We start from the raw sequence: 25,534 nt of genomic DNA, 5'->3' as shown, positions 1-25,534 counted from the left end.
AAGTGCAACTAAATCTCATGATTTTTCTGATTGTAGCTGAGGTAGGGAGTCTGAAGTCGCACACCTCTGAGTGGGGCCATCATGAAACTTCATCTTTCTTGTACCATTGCTCTACGTGCCAGAAACATGAGCCCAAATTCAAATTCCTTCTGTGATGTGTTGTTAAAGAGGGCATATCAGAAATATTTATATATTCCTGAGAGACTTCATGAGAAATGATATAAAAACCCCACAGGTCCTGGCTTAATTGGCTCACTCTCAATACAAGATGCTTTAATGTAATATATACAGTGCCAACTTCTATGATTTGAAGAGATTCAAAATTAAAGGAAAAATAGGAAAAATAATTTTCCTATTGCAGCATCTTTAGTTCTTTAAGATTTATCTTTCCCCACTTGTAGACACTATTGTCAAAGTTGACTAAAGGAATACTTCTATTGAGTCCTAAAATGATTCATAGTTATATTTCTTAATCTAGGATCATGTACAAATAAATATAGTCTTCTCTAAAATTAATACCTTTAAGCAAAATATTAGAGAAACATTAGAGAAATCTCTCCTTATTTGTTTCTATTTCTATGTCTGAGGAGATAGCACATTCAATGACAACTGATTTTTTAAATAGACAATTCTGACTTATTAGATAAGTTTGCAATTATTTTTCAAATATAGTATTTCATTCTATCTTTTAAAGTCACTTCCATCTTACAGGCTCTTACTAAATATTTTCCAGGGATATTTCAACAATTCTCAAACTAGCCTTCCCACTTTTGTCTTATCTTAGCCCATTCCATACATACTGCCCCAAGGTAGATTTTACTAAATCACTGCTTTCCTCTGATGATTCATCACCAAACAAGCAAAAAATGAAGCAAAGTATATATACTTTGATGCTTAACCCCATGTAATTTTGGCCATAACCTCACATTTCACTATTTCTTTTCCAGAAAAACTTATCGAGTCCTTGTTCTACCTCTTTGAAATACTTCATTCAGCCAAAAACTGTCCTCTCCACTTTCCTCGGCTCTACTTGACCTTCAGTATTAATTCAGATCTGGCTTTATCCATGAGATTATTGTCATTTATCTTCATTTTTTCTTTCTATTCTCAGTGCCTGCCTTGCATACAAGAACCACTAGATAATGTTGAATGGCTCAGTAAAGGAAAGCTTCCCATCCACAAGTAGCTCAGTAAAGGAAAGCTTCCTGGTTCTACATTAGAATTTAAGCCTCAAAGGGCCCAGGTTTTTGTTGTCTTGTTCACCTGCGTGTTCCTGTATCAGTGCTCAGCATGTGTAGCATTTCATATATCTGCTGAATGAGTAAATTCTCTGCCAGGGACAACCTTACACACTCGATCTTGTATACTCAAGCACTTCATAGTTGTATGTATAGTGATATCATATCCCTCCACACATTTTATCATCCTTACTACAAAATGAGCTACTTGAAATTGATACATGTTTATAGCCTCCCTAGCCTCTATCACAGGGCCAGACACATTAGGTGATTAAAAAAAAAAAGACATAAATGGTATTAACTAAGTGGAATGACTAGATGCATTTATATAAACATTTAAAACTAGCAAGATATATAGTTTTATTTTATTTTGAAAATCTTATCCTATAAAACTAAGGTTGTTTTGAAAAAAAAATTCATATGAAGGAAATAGCTTGAGAATCTTTTCAAAAGATCTTTTATATAACATTTACTACTACTACTAATCATTAACATTACTTTAAGAATTTACTAAGCTTAATTCTCTTTATTATCTCCTTTAATCTGCACAATTATCTATTGTTTAGACACTAGTATTTGTTCTCATTTTACAGATGGGAAAAATCAACTTTAAAGAGGTTAAATACCTTATTTAGTATCATAAAACTAGCATAGAATAATGCCACATTTTAAAACTTCCACATAACTTCCAAACCCAAGCTCTTAAAGAGTGTACATTACCAACCTCCTATTTCATCATTCAGTATATACTTGACAAACATTGATTTATTCAAAGATATTAACTGACCACCTAATATATGTCCATAGCTATTAATCAGGATACATCAGAGATTAAACAGACTGAGTTCCTGCCTTTATGAAGTTTACTTTGTGTGGGGAGACAGAAACTAAATGAATAAATGTATTTATAATATATTAAATAAGAAAATAAAGCTAGGTGAGGAAACAAGAGATTGCTTTTGTTGAGGATTGGTAATTTCTATTTTATTTAGTTAAAGGCCTCTCTAGTAAGGCTTGAATAAAGTGAAGGTATGGGTCTGACAAATATCTGGGGACAGAATGTTGTAGAAATAAGCACCAGCAAGCCTTAAATGCAACTTACATGGGATGTTCAAGAAATATCAAGGCCATTGTTGCTTCAGTGGAATGAAGGAGAGGAGTCGGAAAGAAGTTAACTTGAAGATGCAGTGTTGCTTCAATGGAATAATGGAGTCTGGAAGGAACTTAACTTGGCGATGTAGTAGGAGGAGAGATGGTGCACAATATTTGGTCCCTATAAACACCATCTCTTAGTCTTAGCTTTGCAGCCTTTAGAACCAAGATGTGATGGAATCTGATATCTGTGTTAACAAGATCAGTCTGGCTGCCATGTTAAGTATAGATAGTAAGAGCCTATGTTTAAGCAGGGAGACCATGAGGAGGCTACTGACATTCATACGTCATTATGGACTATATCAGGGTGCTGATCTAGCATGGTGAGTAGTAGTTGGATTCTTTCAATATTTTGAAAACTATCAAAGATTTAGATATGGAGTGTGAGAAAAAGAGAAGAGTCAATAATTATTAATTATTAGTCATTAGTTCTTCAAAGAAAGAAATTGCCATTTATAGGGAAAAGTCTAGTAGAATCAAGACTGTGGTTGGTAATCAGTAGTTTAGTTTGGACAACTTACATTTGAGAGGCCTATAAGAATATAGTGTCTGATTTACCTTTAGTCCTGAGTTGTAAAAATATAAATGTTTTAAAGTGTAAGTATACTTGAATTTTACAATGTGCATTTCGTATAAGGAAATAAATTCTATGAACCAGTGATAAACCGCAATGGAAAAAAATTTAAAGATGAAGTAGAAATAAAAGCCAGCTCATTGATTCAGTGCCTATTTTTCTTTGTTAAGGCATAGAATGAAGTTTAAGAAATATGTGTAAAATAATTATTAGCTATTTATAAGTATTCTTCCTGATAAAATCTAATTCTTGCTCATCAAAAAAATAAAATAGAACTATACAAACAAAATTTATTGTCTCATAGATTGACTATTAGTAAATTAATCATTGTATTTTTTAAAGTTATTTTCATTATTAATAAAAGTAAACTATCAGATTTCTTAATCCTCGGATACCCCATCTCCTCTGAAAAGTTCATAATTTCCGTTCCATAAGTAATCATCTACCTTCAGTAATGTCAGAACAACTCAAATTAATTCCTAATTTGAGAAATGAGCATCTACTGAAAAAGCTTATCAGTGTAAACCATCTGGAATAAAAGAAGATATTAGGGAAAGTTTCGAGTTTCTATTTAGAGAAGTGGTGTTTTCATGCTCCTGTTTCAGGTAAGGTATATCAACTTTTTACTTTATCATCTTTCCCAAAATTAAAATTACAGAATGTTACAAATGATTTTTCTCTACAATGTTAACCAACAACTAAAGACCATAATGGAATTAACATATGAATACCCTTCTAATTGCCCCATACTTTGTCCTCCCCTCCTTATCCCCTTAATAAGCATTATCTATTCCTGTCCTAAGCACAAGATTCCATTTTCTCATTGACCATTAACCATTAATAATTGAACCATGATATTTGAGTTTTCTCAAGTTTCCCTTGGGGTCAAAATAAAAGTAATTTCAAACAGCTGCAAGTGTTAGTGTACTAAATGGAATCTAACCCAAACCAGAATGACTGAGTGAAATAAAACTGTAGATATGTAAGTATAAGCACAGGCTTACTTTTAATTATTTACAAGTCTTGTAAAATATTTCTAAGAGAAACCCAGTGACAATTATTCTCCAGTGAATTATGATGCTTCTAAATCAAATGCTCCCTGAATGGAGGCTTAAGTGGTATCAAGTGTTTATTGATGAGCTAATGGTTTCAGAAAAGCATCTGGAATCAATGCAAATAAAATAAGCCCAGATTTAGCTGCAACTTCTGTGATGTGGCCTAGTTTACTGTTTCTCAAAATTGTCTGTGCCCCTGAGGATATTGTAAAATGTAGAATGTGTTTCATTAGATCAGATCGAGTCCTGGGATTATGCATTTCTAATATGCTCCAATAGATGACAGCTCTCCAGGCTGTTGGGGCAATGCTATGAAAAACAAGGGCTAGAGCCACATTCCCCGAAGTTTGTTTCACCTAACTTTGAGCTATCTTATGGAAAAGGACTGCTTTGCCAAGGGTGGCATATTCTCTCTCCTTTTGGATTTGTGATGGATGCTAGCACCAAAAAAGTCGCGGAGTAAGGAAACAAACTCAGTTTTTCTATTGTAGTAAAATACCCTCAGATGTATCTTTCTTCTTACATTTTCAAGTGTGAAAACTTCAGAAGAATCAGAACATATATAAGTAATAGTCATATGTAAGGTTATTTGTGAGGTTGTGTTATTTACTGAGAGAAGCTGACTTCCTACCGGATCTGCCATTAATGGTTGGATAGTTTGTCGCACCATGGTCATGATGACCAAGTTTGCATTAACAGAAAGGAGTAAATAATTGTGAGGTTTTAAAATAAAATTTAAACTTTAAAATAAGTATTTTGAAATTATAGGTATTATAGTGTGGAGGAAAGGAAAATAGCTTTTATAGTCAGATGGACATAAATTTGATTCCCAGCTTTGTTTCTTATACATTTACACTCATCAACCCATCATATATTGAATCTTTTTAAGCCTGACTTTTCTGTTTCTGAAAAATGTCTTCTGTAATGTCACTATTATGGAATTTAATAAAATTAAAAATAACATTGTGCCTTGTGAAGAGTGAAAATCCAATAAATCAGCAAATTGTAGCTCTTTTATGATCACCAATACTGAATGATTAAAATAAAAGGGTGGTGAATTCTATAAATATGTTTCTATTTCTACTTAGACTCTGCCTGGGCTAGGTCTTTGGTAAATAATATAAAGTAATATAAAAACTCTACTCTGTGATTAGAATCATGTTTTGACATGCTTTATGAGCTTGTTTTATATAGATTTTTGATAATATGCTTTCAAAATTATTGGCAAATCTATTTTTTGTCTGTACTTCGAGCTGGATAATGGAAAATGATTTATACGGTTTTATTGAATTTACGAGGGTTAGAGTAAGCCACATTAATTATTGCTATGTCATTCTTGCAGGCTAGCACGAACTGAGACAAAACATAAGCCAAACTAAATATAATTAGCATTAAAATGACTCAAGCATGAAAAATAATCGAGTGGGTCCTAAAGTGTCTTATTCTTGTCAACAAAAGAAGATCGTGCTTGTTTGCAAACATTCATTTTAATTGCTTTTCTCCCATTTTCTAAAATGTGAGAAGTGTTTTAGTTCCCTATCACACTTCTCAAATATTTTTTGTTATTGACATTACAACCTACACTGTCATAAATAATTAATCTGACTTTAAAAACTAGGTGATGAAATCTAAGAAATCTTATAAAACAAATGTCAGGTGCCCATTTCTCTAAAAAGTAATCACTTATTTTTTTCTATCCACATGTATATTATTCAATGTCAATAAATCTTCTGATCAGTTCATTCACTTCAGAGTATACATTTTTTTCTCCTAAGCTCAGTAAATTTAAAACATGACTGTTAGTTTTATCACTCCACACTAACCTCACTATATTTTAAAAAGGTCCCTTTACTACTTAATAAAAGCACGCTATGAAAATTTGTATTTTTAAGAAACAAACTCATCAAAGAAAAAAAATATTTTCACGCGGGAATTCTTTCCAATTTCTGCTCAATAGACCTTGGGGGAGCTGTACTAAATATGTACCATGGACCCATAATGGTAAAAAGAAAAAATTTAAAAAAAAAAGGAGTCCAAAAAATTAAAGGTAGATAAAATGAAGAAAATCTAGAAAAAGAGAATAGGAGAAAATGGAAACTTTTGTGAGTAGAGCTATAGGGAAGTTGTGGCAGTCATAAAGGACTTGAGGCAGAGTGAGTAATGACAGCCACAGATCAGCTTTTGGTTTGATGGACAAGACGTCTACCATACACTACAAACTAAGGGGCGCCGATGAGGGGAAGCTAACTCTATCTTCTCTGGATATCTGCTGGAAATCAGTTCTTTCCATTGCATTTATACTGTAACGATTTCCCCAATGGACTTCTGTAAGTAGGGGTCAAAGTCAGAATAAAAGAGCTACCCAGGCAGATTCCAGAAAATGTAGGCCTCCTTCTAGTTGGGTCAGTGCTAATGTTTAGCCAGTACATACTCTTTGGCTCTATTAGCTGTATATTTATTGAAATACTTCGTTAGTGTTTGGTAAAAAGCTGCTGCCAGGATTTCCCAACTCAGCTTCCTCCCCGTTACTTCTGAGTTCCTGAAATCAGGCAAATGAAGGGGTTATGTCTACTACAGCAGGCCGTTCCGGGATACTCCAGCATTATGTCTGGCGTAACTTCGAATACATAGAAGTGTGTGCCACAGCAGGTGTCAGAAATTCTGGCTTTCACCCTTGGGGTAGTACATTAGTTGTAGACTTCGAAAAGAAAATGGGCTTCAACATTAATTAAAATCTGAAAGGGGCTCTTGGATGTGAGAATGGGACCAAAAGGGTCTAAGCGGAACTTTGTCTATTTTAAAATTTGTCTGAAATAAAATGGATGTGGCAGTGTCATTAAAGTTACATTAGAAGCATTTCTCCATTTATGATCTTATATTGTAATTTAGTAATGAAAAAAATTACAATCTTTTCTTCTGTTGTGCTGTGACAGGCATTATTTATAAATACATTATGATTTGTATTTATTTAGTTAGTTATTTATTTTAGTACTGTGGGCCGGTTGGTTTCTTAAAAAAGCATTTCCCAACTCATCTCCTATCACTTCTGGGTGAAAATCCAGGGTTCTAGCCATAGTTGAACTTGATGGGTTCTTTCATGACCAGATGCCTTGGCACATGCTACCTCTTCTTGCTGGAAGATCTGTCTCCTTCTATGACATGAGTGACCCCCAAAGCCTTCAAGGTTCAGCTCAAATGACAACCCCACCTCTAGTGCTCATTCTCTGCACGTGTAGTGTTTCACTGAATGTAGGCATCTTAAAACATATGCCTAATGAATTATTTCAGACAAATTTTTAAATTACTTTTATAAACATTAAAAAGCAAAAGAGAAATGTGTCTGTGGCTTTATAATATACTTATCACATTCCATTAAAAGAATATTCCTTCTGAAGTATTTTTAAAAAAAGATAATTATCTGAGTAAGAAATTAGACAGTCCTATGTTTTTATTTGAAATAGTAAGTTTTAAGTGATCTTGACGTTGAAAAAAATCTTTTTCTTCCTAGTTATTTCTTCTTCATATGTAATTGTCTAACTTCCTATAGCTTTATTTGCACTTCTAGTGTTATATGAATAAATAATTCTATGACTTGAATTATTCACTTAGGAAAAAATAGATTTCCTTCTGGAGAATGTCATTATGTTAATTATAATGCATTTCCTGAATGTACAAGCATTGTTTTCCCTCCTAATACATAAAGTTTATTAATAGATCTATGAGATAGATTTTTCTGACACAAGATCTGTTTACTTACCTCAAAATAAATTAATACAAATTTTATGTGGCATGCTTTTATTAAATAGTAAAGGGACAAGTTTTAAAATATAGTGAGGTTTGGGATGTCTGGGTGGCTCAGTCAGTTAAGCGTCTGCCTTTGGTTCCGGTCATGATCCTGGATTCTGGGATGAGTCCTGCATCAGGCTTCCTGCTCAGCGGGGAGCCTGCTTCTCCCTCTGCCTGCTGCTCCCCCTGCTTGTCCTCACTGGCTCCTTCTTTCTCTGACAATTAAATAAATAAAATATGTTTAAAAAGGTGAATATGGGGTGATAAAACTAATAGTCATGTTTTAGATATTTTTTCACATAAAGAAGAGCTTTTGATCTTGTATTTTTCATTTTGTATCACAGATATATTCAAAGATGCCATAGTTTTATAGGAAATAAAATATGACCTATTTTCTTAGCCAACTTGTATCCAGCAAGAAAGTTAACCAACAAATTCTAAGTGATAGGCTGTACTGTAAGTGACTTGCAAATACTTACCACAGCTCTACGGGGTAGGTGCCATTAACACCCTTCTTTTACGGTTGGGAAAAATGAGGCACAGAGCTAATAATTGACTTGCCCAAGATTATGTCATAGTAAGTGATTGTTCTGGAATTGAAAGCCAGGCAGTGTGATTCTGGAGTCTGTCCAGCTACATTGTAGCTTGTACTTCTGTACCAGACGTGGAAGGGGGAGGAAACAATGATTGCAAGAGAAGTTTCCAGATGGCAAGAGGAATTACAACAGAGTTCTGAAGAATGAAAATATTTGGATTGATAGAGATTGTGTGTGTGACAAAGGAGAAAAAGAGAAGTAGTCACGAGGAAAAGAGTTATAAGAATATAGAAAGAAAGTTAGGCAAATACAACATATAGTCAAGGATTCTTAAGTAGTGCAGTTAAATGGCACAGGAGTTTTTGTTCAGAATTGTGGACAAGAAAATACATTCACAATGCTTTACCTTTACCTCTAAAATAAAATGCATCCTCAAACTCATTTTGACATAAATTGATTTTAATATTGAAAATGATGTATTGTTATATCTGAAGTGCCAATGTTATTATTCTTCTGATGCTTTCTTCTCATTAGCCCCACCCATTACAGTAAGGTAACAGCATGTCATGAATTTACTTGCTTTTCGAAGAGGACACTTTTTAAAAGAATATATATAGTTTGGACAAAAATTAAACCTTCCAGTAAACTTTTCCTAGATATGTATGCAAAATCAAAAAGTTGCAGTTCATACCACTGTTTCCTTTCCAGGCAAACCAGTGATGATAGTGACAGAGTACATGGAAAACGGATCCTTAGATACATTTTTAAAGGTAGGTTTGAAACACGTTTAATAACTCAAATGAGTGTTGTTTGTATGCTGCCTGTGATGTTGAAGTTGAATTTGAGCCACTTTAGAGTTTTTAAATCAAAAGAAATATCTGGAGTCAGAATAGTTATGCTTCAAGAAATAAAATTTGGTTTGTAAATTTCCCTGTCCAGAAACTTAAACAAATCTAATTCATATGTCCCTACAACTTTATTTAAATGTATGTTAAATTGCCTTCCAAAAAATGAAAGAAAGAGGTGATAAAGGAAGGAAGAAGGAAGGAAGAAGGACAGAAGGAAAGAAAAGGAAAGGGGCAAAAAAAAGAAGAAGATTTTTTACAAGTACCTTTCTCAGAGTATCTAGTATCAAGGAAAAAAATGTCTAAGGTCCATGCAAACCATCTGTATTGATGAGGGCGTCAAATAGACTCACAATCCATCTGAGAGCCAACCACTCTTCGTACAAGAGGAATGGCCATGTAGTTAACAGACAGTATCACTAATGCTGTCAGATCTTCCGGGTTGCAGGAAAAGATTCTTTTTACCCTCAAGTGTCTAAATTTTATTGTCGGTACCTCTCTGTATTACTACCCTATGTCTTGTGCCAGACAGTGTAACATATTTGCACGTCGGATTAAAGTGATAGCCTGTCACTTCTTCACTTTTCATATGGCGACTGCTACCATTGGTTAGGGGAAGTGATGGGACGATGGCCTTTCTGGGGCTTATTCCAGGGTCCTGTGCATCGATGATGGCAGTTGACTCCCCAGGCCAAATTTTCTTCTCATCTCCAGTCTCTACCAGATTCTGTTACCAAATTTCTTATACATATCTTCAAGTTCTCTAGTCTCTTAAGGCCATATTATTCCTACTTTTCAAAATAATCATTAGTTGGGCGTTATGCTGTGTGCCGGTGCTAAGTCCAGGGCCCCTGACCGTCAGCAAGCTGCCGAGAGACACTAACGTCCTGGGCCTTGCTCCGTCCTCTTCCTCCCACGTGCTCCTGAAGAGTCTCCTTCATCTCCTCCGGCCACTTCTTTTTTTTTTTTTTTTTTCCCCCAATGTGCCTATCCCGCTAGCTTATCTCAGAGCACCTCAAAAAAAGGCACAGTGTTCATCTAAGGTAGGCACTAGGTTGGAGGGGTGAATATACTCCTCTGATGACTGAGAATAAAGGAATTACAACACTAGTTAAGGCAACTCACTGGAATTTTTGACAAGGGCTTTCAAAGCCTTGCTGGCTTTGACCAAGCAGAGGACTGATCTGTGTTCCCAAGTTAATGATCTATTTCATAATTTTTTCCATTCTCCTTCAGACACAAATTGCATATGAGGTTGGTGAGAGTATTAATTTGGGGCTTGAAGGCAGATCTTTTTAAATGTCCCCCCCAGTGATTGTTGCTGCTGGATTAATATTTCTACATCATTTTAATAGAAAAACGACGGGCAGTTCACTGTGATTCAGCTTGTTGGCATGCTGAGAGGCATCGCGGCAGGAATGAAGTACCTCTCTGACATGGGCTACGTGCATAGAGACCTTGCTGCCAGAAACATCTTAATCAACAGTAACCTTGTGTGCAAAGTGTCTGACTTTGGACTTTCCAGGGTGTTAGAAGATGATCCCGAGGCAGCCTACACCACGAGGGTAAGATCTAACAGAATGCATTTCTGACACAATAGATGAGAGACAATTAATTTTTAAAGATTTTTAAAGGAAATAGCAAAAAGAACATTCCTCTCACATAGGAAGACAGAGAGAGAAAGGAATGGTCCGGGGGGGGGGGGGGAATAAAAAATCTGACAATTCTACTTGTTGAATATTAGCAAATTTACATATTAAACTCAAATAAAGTATTCAGTTTCTGGGGCACAATAATTCATTTTTCTTCCTACAGATACTGAAAACAAAAACTTTAGGTTCAGAGTGAATACCACAATATATAAATTATTCAGAGTTTTAAATGTAAAAGAGAAAGTTAAAGAGAGAATCTCCTACATTAAAAGTAATTAATATTATATATACGATATGAATATATAAACATGTATAACATTATTGGATAACCTAAACTCTCTGCACTATAGTGTCTGCATTTATAGAACAAATATAAAAATAGCTAAACCTCCCTTTTAAGGACTCACATGATACAAAATAAGAGAACTATTCCTTCAAAAATTTTGATTTACTGGAGGTATTTTAATGCCTAATTACTTCCCTGACATGTTATATTAACTGTTAAGCTCACATCTATGGAAAATTGGTCACTAACTCATGTTGTCATAATTAGCATAAATCAACATCCTTTTCCAGCAAAGTAATTGCTTCCTGAATCAATATGGTATGTACCGACAGTTCTTTTCTGCTGGCAAACGATGGGTATTGGTACAACAGAATTTTCTGGGCAGTCTGTGCATTGCACGTTTTGAGTTTGAATCCCTTATTTTAATTCTAAATCCTTTCAATGTCAAGAAAACATGAAATTAGATATCCTTAATGTTCCAACTCCTTGTGAAGCTAGAAATATTTTTCATTGTATCTTTTTCATCATAAGATTTGGTTAACATTTTTTTGGCATCTCACATTCTTAAGATAGATATATTACACATTTGCTTATTTAATTCAATTTTTAAAAAATGACTTCTACTCATAGCCTAAGAATAAACTCTTTTCATAGATTATAAGGCTGTTTTTGTTTTCATTTTCTTCCAGGGTTGCTTTGTGACTCATGGATGTTTAGGGACTGTACGATACTGAAAATTAAGAGTAACTTATCTAAGCAAACAAAGCCCTCTAATCGTTAGCTTAATAAATCAATAAATTAATTGGTAGAATATCCCTCTTCTTCTAGACCTAATTATCATTGTCATTATTTGCCTTGAATAAAACCTCAATTAAGAATTCTCTTGGGATTAGAGCTACACTTAATAAACTTAGCCTAAGCAAGAAGGAGGTTATAGAAAAGTCCATTCCCACTATGATTGGTTGCTATCTTGGTTAAATGCATAAAATAGATTTGTCAAGGTCTGTGTCGGTGTATCATGCTGGGGAGAGGGGTACGGAGGCAGAGTTCCCGAGACCCGCAAGACCTACTCCTCTGAAATGAGCTGTGAGAGCAGTTTGTGGAAAATCCATGTACTGAGAGATGAGAAGATAAGGGAACTTCAGATCGTTGTGATGTCAGATACGATGGTCAGAGGACCAGAGGAAAACTCCTCGGCTGAGGTCTGAAGTCAATCAACGAACTATGATTTTAAGAGGAATAGTGAGTACATATTATAGATATCCCAATGACACATGGCCATGCCTAATGATGTGATCTTATCTATAACATACAATTATCAAAAGTATGTATCAGGAAAGTCTCCTTAAAGTGGTGTTACCATATATATAAAGGACAAATAATTTAAACATAGTTTGAATAGTTCAAATTAACCGCAGCTCATGCAGCAACTTCAAGCATTACATCAAAATGTTATTTCCCCAGGTCTTGAAACTTTGATTCATAAAGAGCAACTTAAGTTCCATTTTTCCTAGTGTTAAATTATATCCTCTCTGCAAAATGGGAAGGCATGAATTAATCTTAATCTTTTTTATATGAAAATATTCAAAGCCTATGCATTTCCCCCTTAAATATATTTTTTGCCTGTGAATGAAATGTTTGGTTTCCTGAGTTTGCCTGCAGGATATAAAAATGTTTATTTTGTGAACTAAGAGGAAACCTACCAAACCATTTTTTTTTTTTTTACTATTAAAATGAAACAAGATGGGATTGGGAGGGAGACAAACCATAAGTGACTCTTAATCTCACAAAACAAACTGAGGGTTGCTGGGGGGAGGGGGTTTGGGAGAAGGGGGTGAGATTATGGACATTGGGGAGGGTATGTGCTTTGGTGAGTGCTGTGAAGTGTGTAAACCTGGTGATTCACAGACCTGTACCCCTGGGGATAAAAATATATGTTTATAAAAAATAAAAAATTAATTAAAAAAAAATTCCAGACTTGATAATGTCCTAAGTTTTCACCACAATCTAATTGCCATAATTTTTAATATGGTTAGATTAAATGAGAGCTCTACCTCTTAGATGAAAATAAAAACAGTCTGTAACACCACAAACACAAAAATGCATTGGCAGAAAACAAGAGAAGTCCAGTCTCAAAGAAATTGAACAGTGATAGGGGACAATATAACTATACGTGATTTTCACGCTTGTCTTATTAACTGTTAAACCTTTCAGGGTTGCATTCAGCAATCAAGACTTCCCGTTTATAATTCCTATGTTAAAGGAAAAACAACAACAACAAAAAACCCAACAGCAACAACAAAAACAATGCCCTGGGAATTTTAGTCCTTTACTCTCTGTTAGAAAGTCATGAAAGTATACCTTATTGATTTGCTTGACTGCCCACTTTTCCCTCCTCGAGCTGCCATCATGATACTGTAATTGAGATGTGGGTCCTGTATGTGTTCCAGTAGTCAAACGGAATTTAAACCAGAAACCTTCCGGACAGCCAATTAGTAGTCAGCCTACAAGTGCTCACGGCCTGACATATGTGAAAAGAGACTGCATGCTGTCAAACAGATTCACTTAAAAATGCTACATCTCTTTCCAGATCTTTCTAGGGAGGCAGCAACATCCTGAGATTCATTTGAAGTCTGTGGTAATTCTTGTATTCTTTTTCCACTTTAGGGAGGCAAAATTCCCATCAGATGGACTGCCCCAGAAGCTATAGCTTTCCGGAAGTTTACCTCTGCCAGTGATGTCTGGGGCTATGGCATCGTGTTGTGGGAGGTGGTGTCTTACGGGGAAAGACCCTACTGGGAGATGACCAATCAAGATGTGAGTATGGAACTACTCTCCTTCAAGTCTGGACTGAAGTGCTTTGTTCTCTGAGTCAGGAGACAGAACATGTTTCATTTCTCACAATGGCAGTTGCCTAAAAGAAGGCAATACTTTGCTTCTCCTCTGATCTGTTTTGTTGTTGTCAGAATAGCCTTTATGCAGAAACTCAAAATAAGTTAGTACAAAGGAAAGGAAGTTACTCTTACATAAAAGTCAGTCTCTTGCCAGACAGTGTTAGCTGTACTCTAGTGACAATTCACTCATTTAATGTCACTACCATTTTCAAAGTTGAAGAACGAGCCATCAGAGAATGAATACTGACAGCCACGTTTTTATGATTTGCATTTGATAAAGGCAGCTAATACTCCAAACCAAAAGGATAAATGATATTGATTTAATAGTGGATGTTCTTAGGAGATAAAAATAACAATCTATGTTTCTTTAAATTAAAAAATATATAAGACTAGTTGGATTGTCTATTTAATTTGCAGAAAAGCACAGATTTTTTTCTTATATAGAAAAATAATTCACACTTAGAATAACAGGGACCTAAAATTAAAGGATCTATGAAAAACTCTTCTATTCAAGTTCAGAATGTTTATTATGTGATGCCTGAAACATGGCTCTTTGGTCTTTTCCTTTGTAATTTTCCATTGTTACTATTCAATACAGTTCTTCCCATTTTGGATTACACAGAAATTTGATATTTGCCCTTCAAATAACAACAAGTATGAAAGCAACTAACATTTCTTGAACTCTAACTATGTGCCACATACTGTCTTAAGTGCTTTATCAACTACCTCATTACTTCTTTCTAAAACCAGTATATGGAGCAGTCTTAACTCAACAGCATACTGATTTAAAGCATTTATTTTTCCTCCAATTATTTATTTCATCCATGCTCTGTAAAATCTCCCACTCCTCTGCCTTTAGGGGTTATTAGACAGAGACTACAGCTCTGCAGCTGCATTTTATTGAAACAACAGTCCCATACCAGTAATTAAGATTCAATTTCAGATATAAAATTTCAAGTCCAGTCTAAATCAAAGTCAATGCCGTATCCATTTCAAAGTGGTTTCCGCATCTACAGAGCCAGCCTGACCCTCACTACCTAGACTGGGAAGGAAGAATGGTCACGTGTTTGCTCCTCTTCCTCCTCCGTCAAAGTTTGTACCTAGATTTTTCAGAGTTGTCCTTGATGGATATGAAGAAAAGAAAGGGCAGGATTGTTTTTATGTTCGTTTGCTGATGCCTCCTGTCGGTCAGATCCCCGAACACTGGTTTTCCAGTGAGGTGTGTGTCAGAGCTCTTGCACAGACTCCTGGGGAAGCCCTCACTTTGCAGGTCACTAGAGGGTGAGGATGCACTGGGACTTACCACAGCTCCTCTCACTCGCTACCTTCTCCCGACCTCACGGTCTCTCACCGTACAGTACACGCATATACATCACTGGCGAGAAACCCCTTCTGGTGGGTTGCTCGGCCATTGTTCCTTCTTTTGAAATATGATTGCAGACTGCTCCAGCCAGCCTGCCTTCTTCAAATCTCTCTGGGTGAGAAACCAGGGTCACACTTCAGCTTTTCCAAGAGTAATTTCACAGCATTCTTCTCTGATAGCAACACTAAATTGGGCTTAATGCATTCCTACTTCTCAATAAGCCTACAGCAAGGCAGCCAACCTCCCCTTTTTGTAGTTACTACAAATTGCTACAATTGGTTTTCTTTGTGTCCCACTCAAGTTGGCTTTGGAAGGGAGTGCTGACTTATAGTTCTCTAAATTTAGGAGGACACAGTATCCTTTTTAGGTTTATTATTTTGGGCTAGGGCTATGGTACAAAAAAAAAAAAAATCACTGAACTCTTGTTATATATTTGACAACTCATCAGAAAGATGCTGTTGTTATTCCTGTTTTTAAGTTAAGAAATGGAGCTTAGAGAGATTAAATGACTTTCTTAAGGTCACAAAAAATAATAATAATCGTTACACCAGAAATTTAAACAGGATTCTCTAAAGTTTGTGAACCAAACTACCGCACTGTCTCTGATTGAATCAATGTTTACTTCTTCCTTTTGTTTTCAACCAGTAAGCCTAAATCAGCCTTTTGAATGAGTATAAAATAGTCAACTCAATACATAATAATTACTCTGAATTTTTAGCCTAAAGGAAGACTACACCTATTTGCTATTTACTATTCTCCAGAAGAATGCCAAACAGTAACTTGAACTATAACATACTTCACTGTTTGGCTTCCAACTTTTCTCAAGGATTATGTTAATGCTGTTCTCTCCTTTAACGTTTGTGAATGTATTTTATTCTGCCATGACGGCAGTGTTTGTTTCTTCACTCAAAGAAAACCTTTACTCATTATTGGACTAGTTAACTTCTTCTCAAACTTAACAATATTTTGACTTCTCATTCGGTCATTCAGAATTTTTAGTCAACTATGTGTATGATACGTATAGCCGTGTCATCTACATTATTGGCAATTATATCTGATGTAGTTGCATCTATCATAAATAAAATTATAGACCACAGTACAACATGAGGTGAGGTGAATGCTCATAAGTGTTTCTGTTGATCTTAACTGGGTATGCTCATGTTCCTGGAGTTCGCTGGTCTACACTGGCGCACCCTTGCTCTAATCCATGTGGCTTTCATGTTCCTCTGGAGACCTACACACTAGCCTAGATGTGAACTCATCTGTCAAGTGCCTGAAGGGCCAGAGGGATCCCAATGGCACCTCCTTCTGTAACATATCTGCTAAAATCACATTAGCCAATCCTATAATCGAGGGATTGGTCCAGTCATACTGTCTGTTGTGAATGGACAGTATAAAGTCACATGAAGACGGGCATAGAAATTGGGAGGTACAAAGGATTTAGGACACATATATTTTTCTGATTTTAGCCATTTGAGAGTCTTGATATTCCATCAGATAATTAATTTCAAACTATTTAGAAAAATAAAAGGGAATGCTGATATAAATTCTCAGGAAATTATAACAATAAAAAATAAAATTTTGGTCTTGGCTGGGTTTTCCAAGAATCTAAATAAGGTTTACAGTAAATGATTATACAGTTTCAGATCTTCCTAAAATGCCTGATTTTAATAAAATGTACAGTAAAAGCTATATATTTTATCACAAGTTCACACTCATTAGTGGAATTTAATTTCTATGTATAGCACTAAGTTTGATACCCTCAATTTCTGTCCCAATTTGTATTCAAGAAACATGACAGATCTACTGCATTTGAAAATCATGATCACTGAATATTTCTTTGGAAAAAAATTCTCAAAAAAACAAAATGACTGATTTGGTGTTTTGAATGCTATATCCCATAATCTCTACATTGCAGATACTACCTGATTCTAAAAAGGCATTGCAACATGAAAATATGACATTACCGTACATGCAGAATATTCTAAATCTCTCAGAGGAGACCTTCCACTATGTGAAGGAGACAGAACGCTGCAGTCAGTTTCTTTTGATATAGGACTGCCTCCGTCATCACAGAGAAAAAACCGTAACAACACATAATAAAAATAAGCTAGAATGACTAAGATAATTTTAATATCTGACCATGAACTCCATGAACTAAGATAATATCCTGAAGTCAGTAGAAGCTTCTTTATTTGAGAGAATACATTTTAATTGTTAACATTTTTCTGAACTTAAAATCAAAACCAAAATAAGATTTATTAGCATGGCATTTTTATATTTAGTGACAATCTTTCTCTTGTATTTATTAGGAAATGTATGAATACATAGAATATACTAAGCACATAGATTATAAAATGTTTTAAAAACTAATTTATTGGCACCTGTGTGGCTCAGTCATTAAGCATCTGACTTCATTCAGCTCAGGTCATGTTCCCAGGGTCCTGGGATCAAGGCCCGAGTCAGGCTCCCTCTTCAGCAGGAAGCCTGCCTCTCCCTCCCCTACTCCCCTAGCTTGTGTTCCCTCTCTCGCTGTCTCTCTGTCAAATAAATAAATAAAATCTTTTAAAAAAACCTCATTTATCTTTCTCAATCTTCTCATGTGAGAATTACTTGAATTACTTTTCTTCTTCTTCTTCTTTTTTTTTTTTTTTTTTTTTTTTTTTGGTGACATTCAGTTTTCTACTACTATTTCTGTTGGCCTAGATCTGACTCTAAGACAGCAAGAATTTTTGACCCAAAAAGATGTCAACCTACTTTGTACTGGGTGTGCTTCTCATCCTCTTTCTATTCTTTGTTGTAATTACTGATATATATAGATATACATCTGGTATATGTATCTTTTATCACTGGAATATTTCATGGTAAATTAACTACTGTATGATAGCACACAACATGTTATAATTAACCAAAGTATGAAGAATTCAGTTTTCAGGTAAATATTGAATATTACCAAGATTTGACAGTAAACAAAGTATTTGACTTTTAGCCTCAGTAAAATGAGTGTATTTGACAAATATTGGTCTTTGAAGATAATATTAGTCTTCTGAGGATAATATTAGTCTTTTTAATGCTGCCTGCCCTTAAATGAAAGTAATTATTTTAGTGACTGGTAACCTCATGTTAATTCTTATCCCTTTGGAAAAAAAGAGATCCATAAAGAAATATCAATATTTAACTTCAAAAGCCCTGTATCTTGCTATTTAACAAAAATGACAACAAAAATAAGAGACAAAAATCTAGAACTGAAAGCCAGTCATTTTGGGGGCACCTGGGTGGCTCAGTAGGTTAAGCTTCTGCCTTCAGCTCAGGTCATGATCTCAGGGTCCTGGGATCAAGCTCCACATCAGGCTCTCTGCTCAGCAGGAAGCCTGCTCCCCCCTCTCTCTCTGCCTGCCTCTCTGCCTACTTTTGGTCCCTCTCTCTCTGTCGAATAATAATAAAAATAATCTTTAAAAAAAAAAAAAGCCAGTCATTTTGGAATCTATAACTCTTGGTCAGTTGCAGTGATTATACAAGGGAGTGGACTTGAATAGAGAGAATTCTTTTAACTTTATTTTATTTTTTTAGTGTTCCAAGATTCATTGTTTACGCACCACACCCAGTGCTCCATGCAATACGTGCCGTCCATAATACCCGCCACCAGGCTCACCCAACCCCCACTCCCCTCCCCTCCAAAACCCTCAGTTTGTTTTTCAGAGTCCACAGTCTCTTGTGGTTCATCTATACCTCCGATTTCCCCCAACTCCCTTCTCCTCTCCTCCCAATGTCCACTGTGTTATTCCTTATGCTCCACAAGTAAGTGAAACCGTATGATAATTGACTCTCTCTGCTTGACTTATTTCACTCAGCATAATCTCCTACAGGCCTATCCATGTTGATACAACAGTTGTGTATTCATCCTTTCTGATGGAGGCATAAACTCCATTGTATACATGGACCATATCTTCTTTATCCCTTTGCCTGTCGAAGAGCATCTTGGTTCTTCCCACAGTTTGGCGACTGTGGCCATTGCTGCTATGAACACTGGGGTACAGATGGCCCTTCTTTTCACTACAGAATAGAGAGAATTTTTAAGATCCCTTTAATCTCTGGAACTCTACGGATCTAAGATTGATGTGCTAAGAAAAAGACATACTCAACATACCTTTGATAAATATTGGAAACAGAAATAAATCCTACAAAAAATTGGTGTATCTGGAACTATTTCTGTAGTATCTGACATTATTTCCAGGAATATATATTTAAACTTTAGTACTTCTGAAGAGCATCGTATCTCACAGTAACAAAATAACTCATATGTGAGATTTCAAGTAAATACCTAATAACATAAGCGCTCGCAACCTAGGTAGAACTTAATTCATCAAAACACAAAAATCTGATTCCCTGGAGTAAGATTCATAACTTTCCCATATTATTTCCTTGGGAAATAATTCCAATGATGCGACTCCTCACCCTGATAGGAAGATCACAGATTTGCTTGCCAGAAAGATTTCAGTGTAAATCTTACCACTGCTGCTTCTTGGCTGTAAAGATGGGCAATTACTTAACCTCCTGGAGTCTCAAGTGTTTCATCTATAAAATGTGTATAATAATGTCTATCTTGGAAATATATGGTAACAATAAATGCAGAAAATACATGTACAGTTTGTATTATGGTACCTATGATATAATACCTGGGCCAGTCTAAGTCCTGCAGGAAGCCTATGCCAAGAAGGAACTCGATATACATTAGTACCCTGAAAGAGCAATTCTTGTAAGGAAGAGGGATGAAGGATAGCTTGGAGAGATGTTAGACTGTGGTAATATTGCCTGTCACGGGAATCACATAGAAATGAGCCTATCTTATTATCCCTGCCATGCTCAATAACAGACTGGAAGTAACCCGTGCAGAGCTTGGCATTGGTGTAAATGGGATGATGGCTTTGGAACGTTTAGTGCTGAGGGTTGTTGATCAATTACCATATAGCAACTAAAGATCTGAGAGACAAATTTTCATGATTGCGAGGCTCTGCACCCTTTGCAGCACAAACCTACTTTTCCCCAGCCAAGTTCGGGGAGCATCTGTTTCATGGGTCCGTAGATTCTGAAACTTCCTCTGGGGAATCTCAGAAGAGGCCCGTTATGGAATCGCTGTAGTCCCTGTGGTTTCAGTGGATCTCAGGACCTCAGGTCCTTTGCCTCTCCTTCCTCTACTATCCAGTCTGGATTCCCCTCATTTATCAATCTGGCAGGTCACAGTGGCTGAACTGGCAGCCTGAATACATCTTTAATTCCTGGGGGTTAGCATTTTCAGACCACAGTTGTTACAAAAGAGTAACAAGAAGCCCCAGGTGCATCAGCTGGGTTCCACAGGTATTTTTCCCTGCCGCAATTGTGTGAAATCAGCTTAAATGCCCTATGGTTGGACGCATGATGAGCTACGTGTAGTAACTGCTGGAACCAGCTTGAACCAGCTTGCACCAGCGAGCAAATTTTCAGGGAGCTCATGCTGATAGTTTGCACTTGACATGGAGGGAGTCTTCATACCACATAAACAAGAAAATGTTACAAATATGTTGCCCCCCCAACCCCCAAGGAGAACCAGCTGTTCATTATTTACCAGTGCATCAGTGAGTATGTGATACTCTCACACATTCTTTCCTAGGAAGTCCATGCCCTCATTGAGAGAGATGCTGTGGGGTGCAGTGTTTGTGGATCAAGCATTGTAAAGCTTGTAATGCTGGCTGAGCCTCTGTGAGTGGCGAAAGCAAACTGTACCCAGAATGGATATAGATATCTATATAGATATCTATATAGATATCTATATAGATATCTATATAGATATCTATCTCTCTCTCTCTCTCTCTCTCTCTATATATATATATATATATATATATGACAGGACAAAACCACTGACCCTGAGATGAGAAAATGGGTCCAGCAGAGTTAGTTTGCTGCAAGTGAAAAGTGTCATACTGGGTACTCAGTATTGAAGTTTTATGTATTAAGAGAAGCAGCATTTTTAAAAAGATTTTATTTGTTGATGTGTGAAAGAGAGAGACAGATGGTGACAGAGAGAGTGAGAAAAAGAGCCCAAGAAGGGAGGAGAAGGGGAAGCAGGCTCCTGCTGAGCAGAGAGCCTGACCCAGAACTCCATCCCCCGACCCTGGGATCATGACCTGAGCTGAAGGCTTGACTGTCTGAGCCACCCCCGGGCCCCAAGAAACAGCATTCTTAAAATTATGTTCAGACTGTGGATGTACACAATGCCAAGGAAATGCATAGTTTAATACTTCAGATTTGGGATGCCTGGGTAGCTCAGTAGGTTAAGTACCTGCCTTCAGCTCAGGTCATGATCCCAGGGGCCTGGGACTGAGTCCTGCATCAGGCTTCCTGCTCAGCGGGGAACCTGCTGCTCCCCCTGCCTGTGCGCTCTCTCTGTCTGACAAACAAATAAATAAAATCTTAAAATAAAATACTTCAGATATAGTGCATATGAACTGATGCCAGACTGTCAAACTTCTGGTTGTCTTTTTTTCTTTTTTTCTTTTTCTTTTGTCTATCTTAACCATCCACATTAACACATGCAGTAACAATAAGAAAGTCAATTGAGATTATGATTCACTTGATTATACGTTATAAACTTTATGAGAAAATAAATAGTCTACATTGCACTTTGATAGATTTCAAGCATTTCCCTACCAGAGTACACATGCCATTCATTTCTCTCCCAAACTATGAAGGAAACAGTAGTTAAAAAAAAAAAAAAATCAGTGGGTCTAAATATAAAATCTAAAGTTATAGTTTAAATGTACTTTGAAGATAAATTCTAAAGATAAATGTAGAATTAAATTCAGTGACCTAATTTCCTAGACCAAGTACTTAAGTTAACTTACAGGCATAATATTATATTTCTATATATAAATTTACCTGAAAATAAAATTAAGTAATATATTCTGGAAATAATGTTTCAATCAAATAACTTATAAAATTCCTATAAAACTAATGGCTTGGTTTAATTTATTCATTTCAGAGTTTCATATGAAGACTAGTTGCTCAGTGGAAGAAAGACAATGTTTAAAAATGTAGGTGCTAAAGGAAAAATAGAGCTTTTTTATAGCAGCTTTGGGAAAAAATTCATTATGAAATAAATCAGGTTTTAAGTAAGTAAAGAACACTGTTCTCACTGAATAGTGCAATATTTCATGACTTAAATTATGTTAGGACATTTTATTCTGGTACATATATGTTATTAAATATAATATCCACTGACATCAGCAATGAGAAGTCTATGATAAGCAAATTAATAAAAAATGAATGTCCCTCAATATGTAAATTCAAATGGTACTCTTTTTTTTTTTTTTTTTTTTTTTTTTTTTTTTTTTTATTTATTTATTTGACAGAGAGAAATCACAAGTAGGCAGAGAGGCAGGCAGAGAGAGAGGAAGGGAAGCAGGCTCCCCGCTGAGCAGAGAGCCCGACGCGGGACTCGATCCCAGGACCCCGAGACCACGACCCGAGCCGAAGGCAGCGGCCCAACCCACTGAGCCACCCAGGCTACTCTTAATTTTTCATTTTTACTCTTTTATTTTCTCACCAAAGAGAATAATTATTTTCTCAATTTATTTAGACATTTTTCTTTTGTAGTTAGTATCTACTTCTCTTGAATCTGTTTTTTTTTAATCATTTTATTTTTCAATATTTATGAATTTTTACACATTAGGTAGGCCAACGATATGTTACTGTTTTTGTAACAGTTTCTACCATGGTTTACATTTTAATTTTTTATATTCTTTTTGAGTTCACTAAGGTAAGGTAACTCTCAGGAATTTTGCTCATAGTTATTCAGTTATTTATCTGACCGTTTGTTTTTGGAGTCCTGGAGTACTTTTTAGTCCTCTGCCTGAACTTAACTATTTGTACTTCTCAGGAACTTTTATTGTATGCCCCTCCTAGGGAGATATATGCCATGTCTGACTTCAAATTGTGACCAAGTTATGATGACTTTCACATTTACATTATCATATCTAATATCTCCTGCAGCCTAGCCAGATTCCTACAAATTGCCATTTAGGTATTGCCCACTAGCCCCAAATAAAACAAGCCCCAAATTATACTTGTCAGCATTCTCTACCCCATAAATGTGTTTGCCTAAAGTAAAGAGCAACAGCCATCCCGTGTGAGAAGTCTGAACTTGCTTTATCTCAGATACATTCTCTCCTCCCCCTCTACCACTATATCATAAATGTCCCTTCAATATGCCATTTCATCTTCTTTCCATGTGCCACTGCTTTTGTTCAAATGCTATTTCCTTTATCATTGAAAGATTGGTTTCTTTCCAATCTTTCAAAATGGTTTTTGTAAATTTCCTATTCTAATTATACACACACACACACACAATTTGTCAGGTCATCTCTAAACTCTGTCAAAAAATTCAATTAGCTTTAATTGTTAAGGAAATATTCACAATAGGATTTTGAGAAATATGTTATTGTTGTTGGCTTTAGTATCACTTAAATATTTAAATTTTCTAGAATGAAACTTGTATTATGTTCAGAAGCATAAATGAACTTCTTCTTTAGTGAGACATTTTCATGATAGCAGCAACATTAATGAATGTTTTCGATAAAACAGTTTCACGATACTCATATGCACGGTTTTATTTAAAAATCAGTGATGTTTGTTTATAATACCTGTGCTACTTAAGCAGTCTTTCCAAATTCCTGATAGAAATCAGTAGATGATAATAAACAGACAGACTTTGACATTATTAAATGATATATGAGACAGTTATGCTAATTTAGCCTTGACTTATCCATCATTTACCATCCGAAAGTCTCTTCTGAAGTAAAATTGCAGTTCTATTACTTTAAAAAATATGCCCATAATTTGTCATTAAAAAGACATTAACTTTTCAGAAAAATCACTAATAAATGTAATCCCTGTTTGATTCCAGAAGGCAAGGATAAATAAAACATGAACATTATTTTTATGTCAATTAATTTTACAAATCACCCTTCATCAAGATTTTATGTAAAAATGATTACCATTTATTTTCCTTATGATATGTGAAGAAAACCTTTGTTTTACATTGTGATAACATATTTCCTCTTTTATGTTGCTTCATAGCAAATGGAAATAATCAGAGATTTTAAAGATAGTGATGCTGGTTATTACTGCAAAAGTAAGACCGAGAAAGGATGAAAGTTGGCTAGTAGGAAATTTCTCAAGCTACTCTGTACTGAATTTCTGGTGTTGAGTATGGTTCTGTTTTGCTTTACGCAGGTGATTAAAGCAGTGGAGGAAGGCTACCGTCTGCCAAGCCCCATGGACTGCCCTGCTGCGCTCTATCAGTTAATGCTGGATTGCTGGCAGAAGGACCGAAATAGCAGGCCCAAGTTTGATGAGATCGTCAACATCTTAGATAAGCTGATACGTAACCCGAGTAGCTTGAAGACGCTGGTTAACGCATCAAGCAGGTATGAAGCCAGACTTGAGAGATTTTCTTCATGTAGTTAATTCACACTGATGCCATCAACATTAAACCAATAAAGTCATTTTTATATATGCTAATCTATGGAGCTATATGACACTAATTTATCTAAGTACAGTTTTTGCATAGTGTTACGCTCTTAAAATAAAATATTATTATTAAATAATTTAAATAATGAAAAAGTCGATGCCTCATCTAACAGGGAAAATGCCAGTTTCAATAAAATGTTTATTGTAGGCAAGCTTAGGTACATTAAAAAAAGGAAATGAGAGGTGCTGGGGTGTCACAGTCAGTTAAGCATCAGACTTCCCATGGACTCAGGTAGTGATCTCAGGGTCATGAGATCAAGCCCCAGGTCAGGCTCCCTGTTGATCAGGGAGTCTGCTTGGGATTTTCTCCCCCTCTCCCTCTGCCTCTCCCACTTGTGTGCTCTCTCTCTCTCTCTCTCTCAAATAACTAAATAAATCTTAAAAAAAAAAATTTAAAAAGCCCAAATGTGTGTATTTTGATGTGTTTTGGATCTCACACAGGTGTGTATAGGGCAAAATAAGATTATGAGATCACACAGAAAAGCCAAATAAGCACAAATAAGCATCTCATAAACCAGAGGTATCTAACAATAATTACTCTTTGATTTCTTTATAACAGATTTTAAAGTCTGTCATATTTTATGAACAA

The 25,534-nt window shown here is 35.7% G+C and overlaps 1 protein-coding gene across 7 annotated transcripts in view; it reads left to right on the top strand.

The window, feature by feature from the left end:
- The window catches only part of EPHA5 (EPH receptor A5), a 348,209-nt gene that overhangs the window by 310,061 nt on the left and 12,614 nt on the right, over window positions 1–25,534 (top strand). For all 7 annotated transcript variants that reach the window (XM_032334443.1, XM_032334445.1, XM_032334444.1 and 4 more), the window contains 4 exons: window positions 9,050–9,111; window positions 10,542–10,751; window positions 13,792–13,941; window positions 24,649–24,842. In XM_032334443.1, the coding sequence (XP_032190334.1) occupies window positions 9,050–9,111; window positions 10,542–10,751; window positions 13,792–13,941; window positions 24,649–24,842 (616 nt within the window). The remainder of the gene's footprint in view (window positions 1–9,049; window positions 9,112–10,541; window positions 10,752–13,791; window positions 13,942–24,648; window positions 24,843–25,534) is intronic.

This window comes from Mustela erminea, chromosome 2, assembly GCF_009829155.1.
Source record: "Mustela erminea isolate mMusErm1 chromosome 2, mMusErm1.Pri, whole genome shotgun sequence".
Lineage (NCBI taxonomy): Eukaryota > Metazoa > Chordata > Mammalia > Carnivora > Mustelidae > Mustela > Mustela erminea.
Note: the sequence above shows the minus strand (reverse complement) of the source record. Positions and strands in the feature narration are given on the sequence as shown.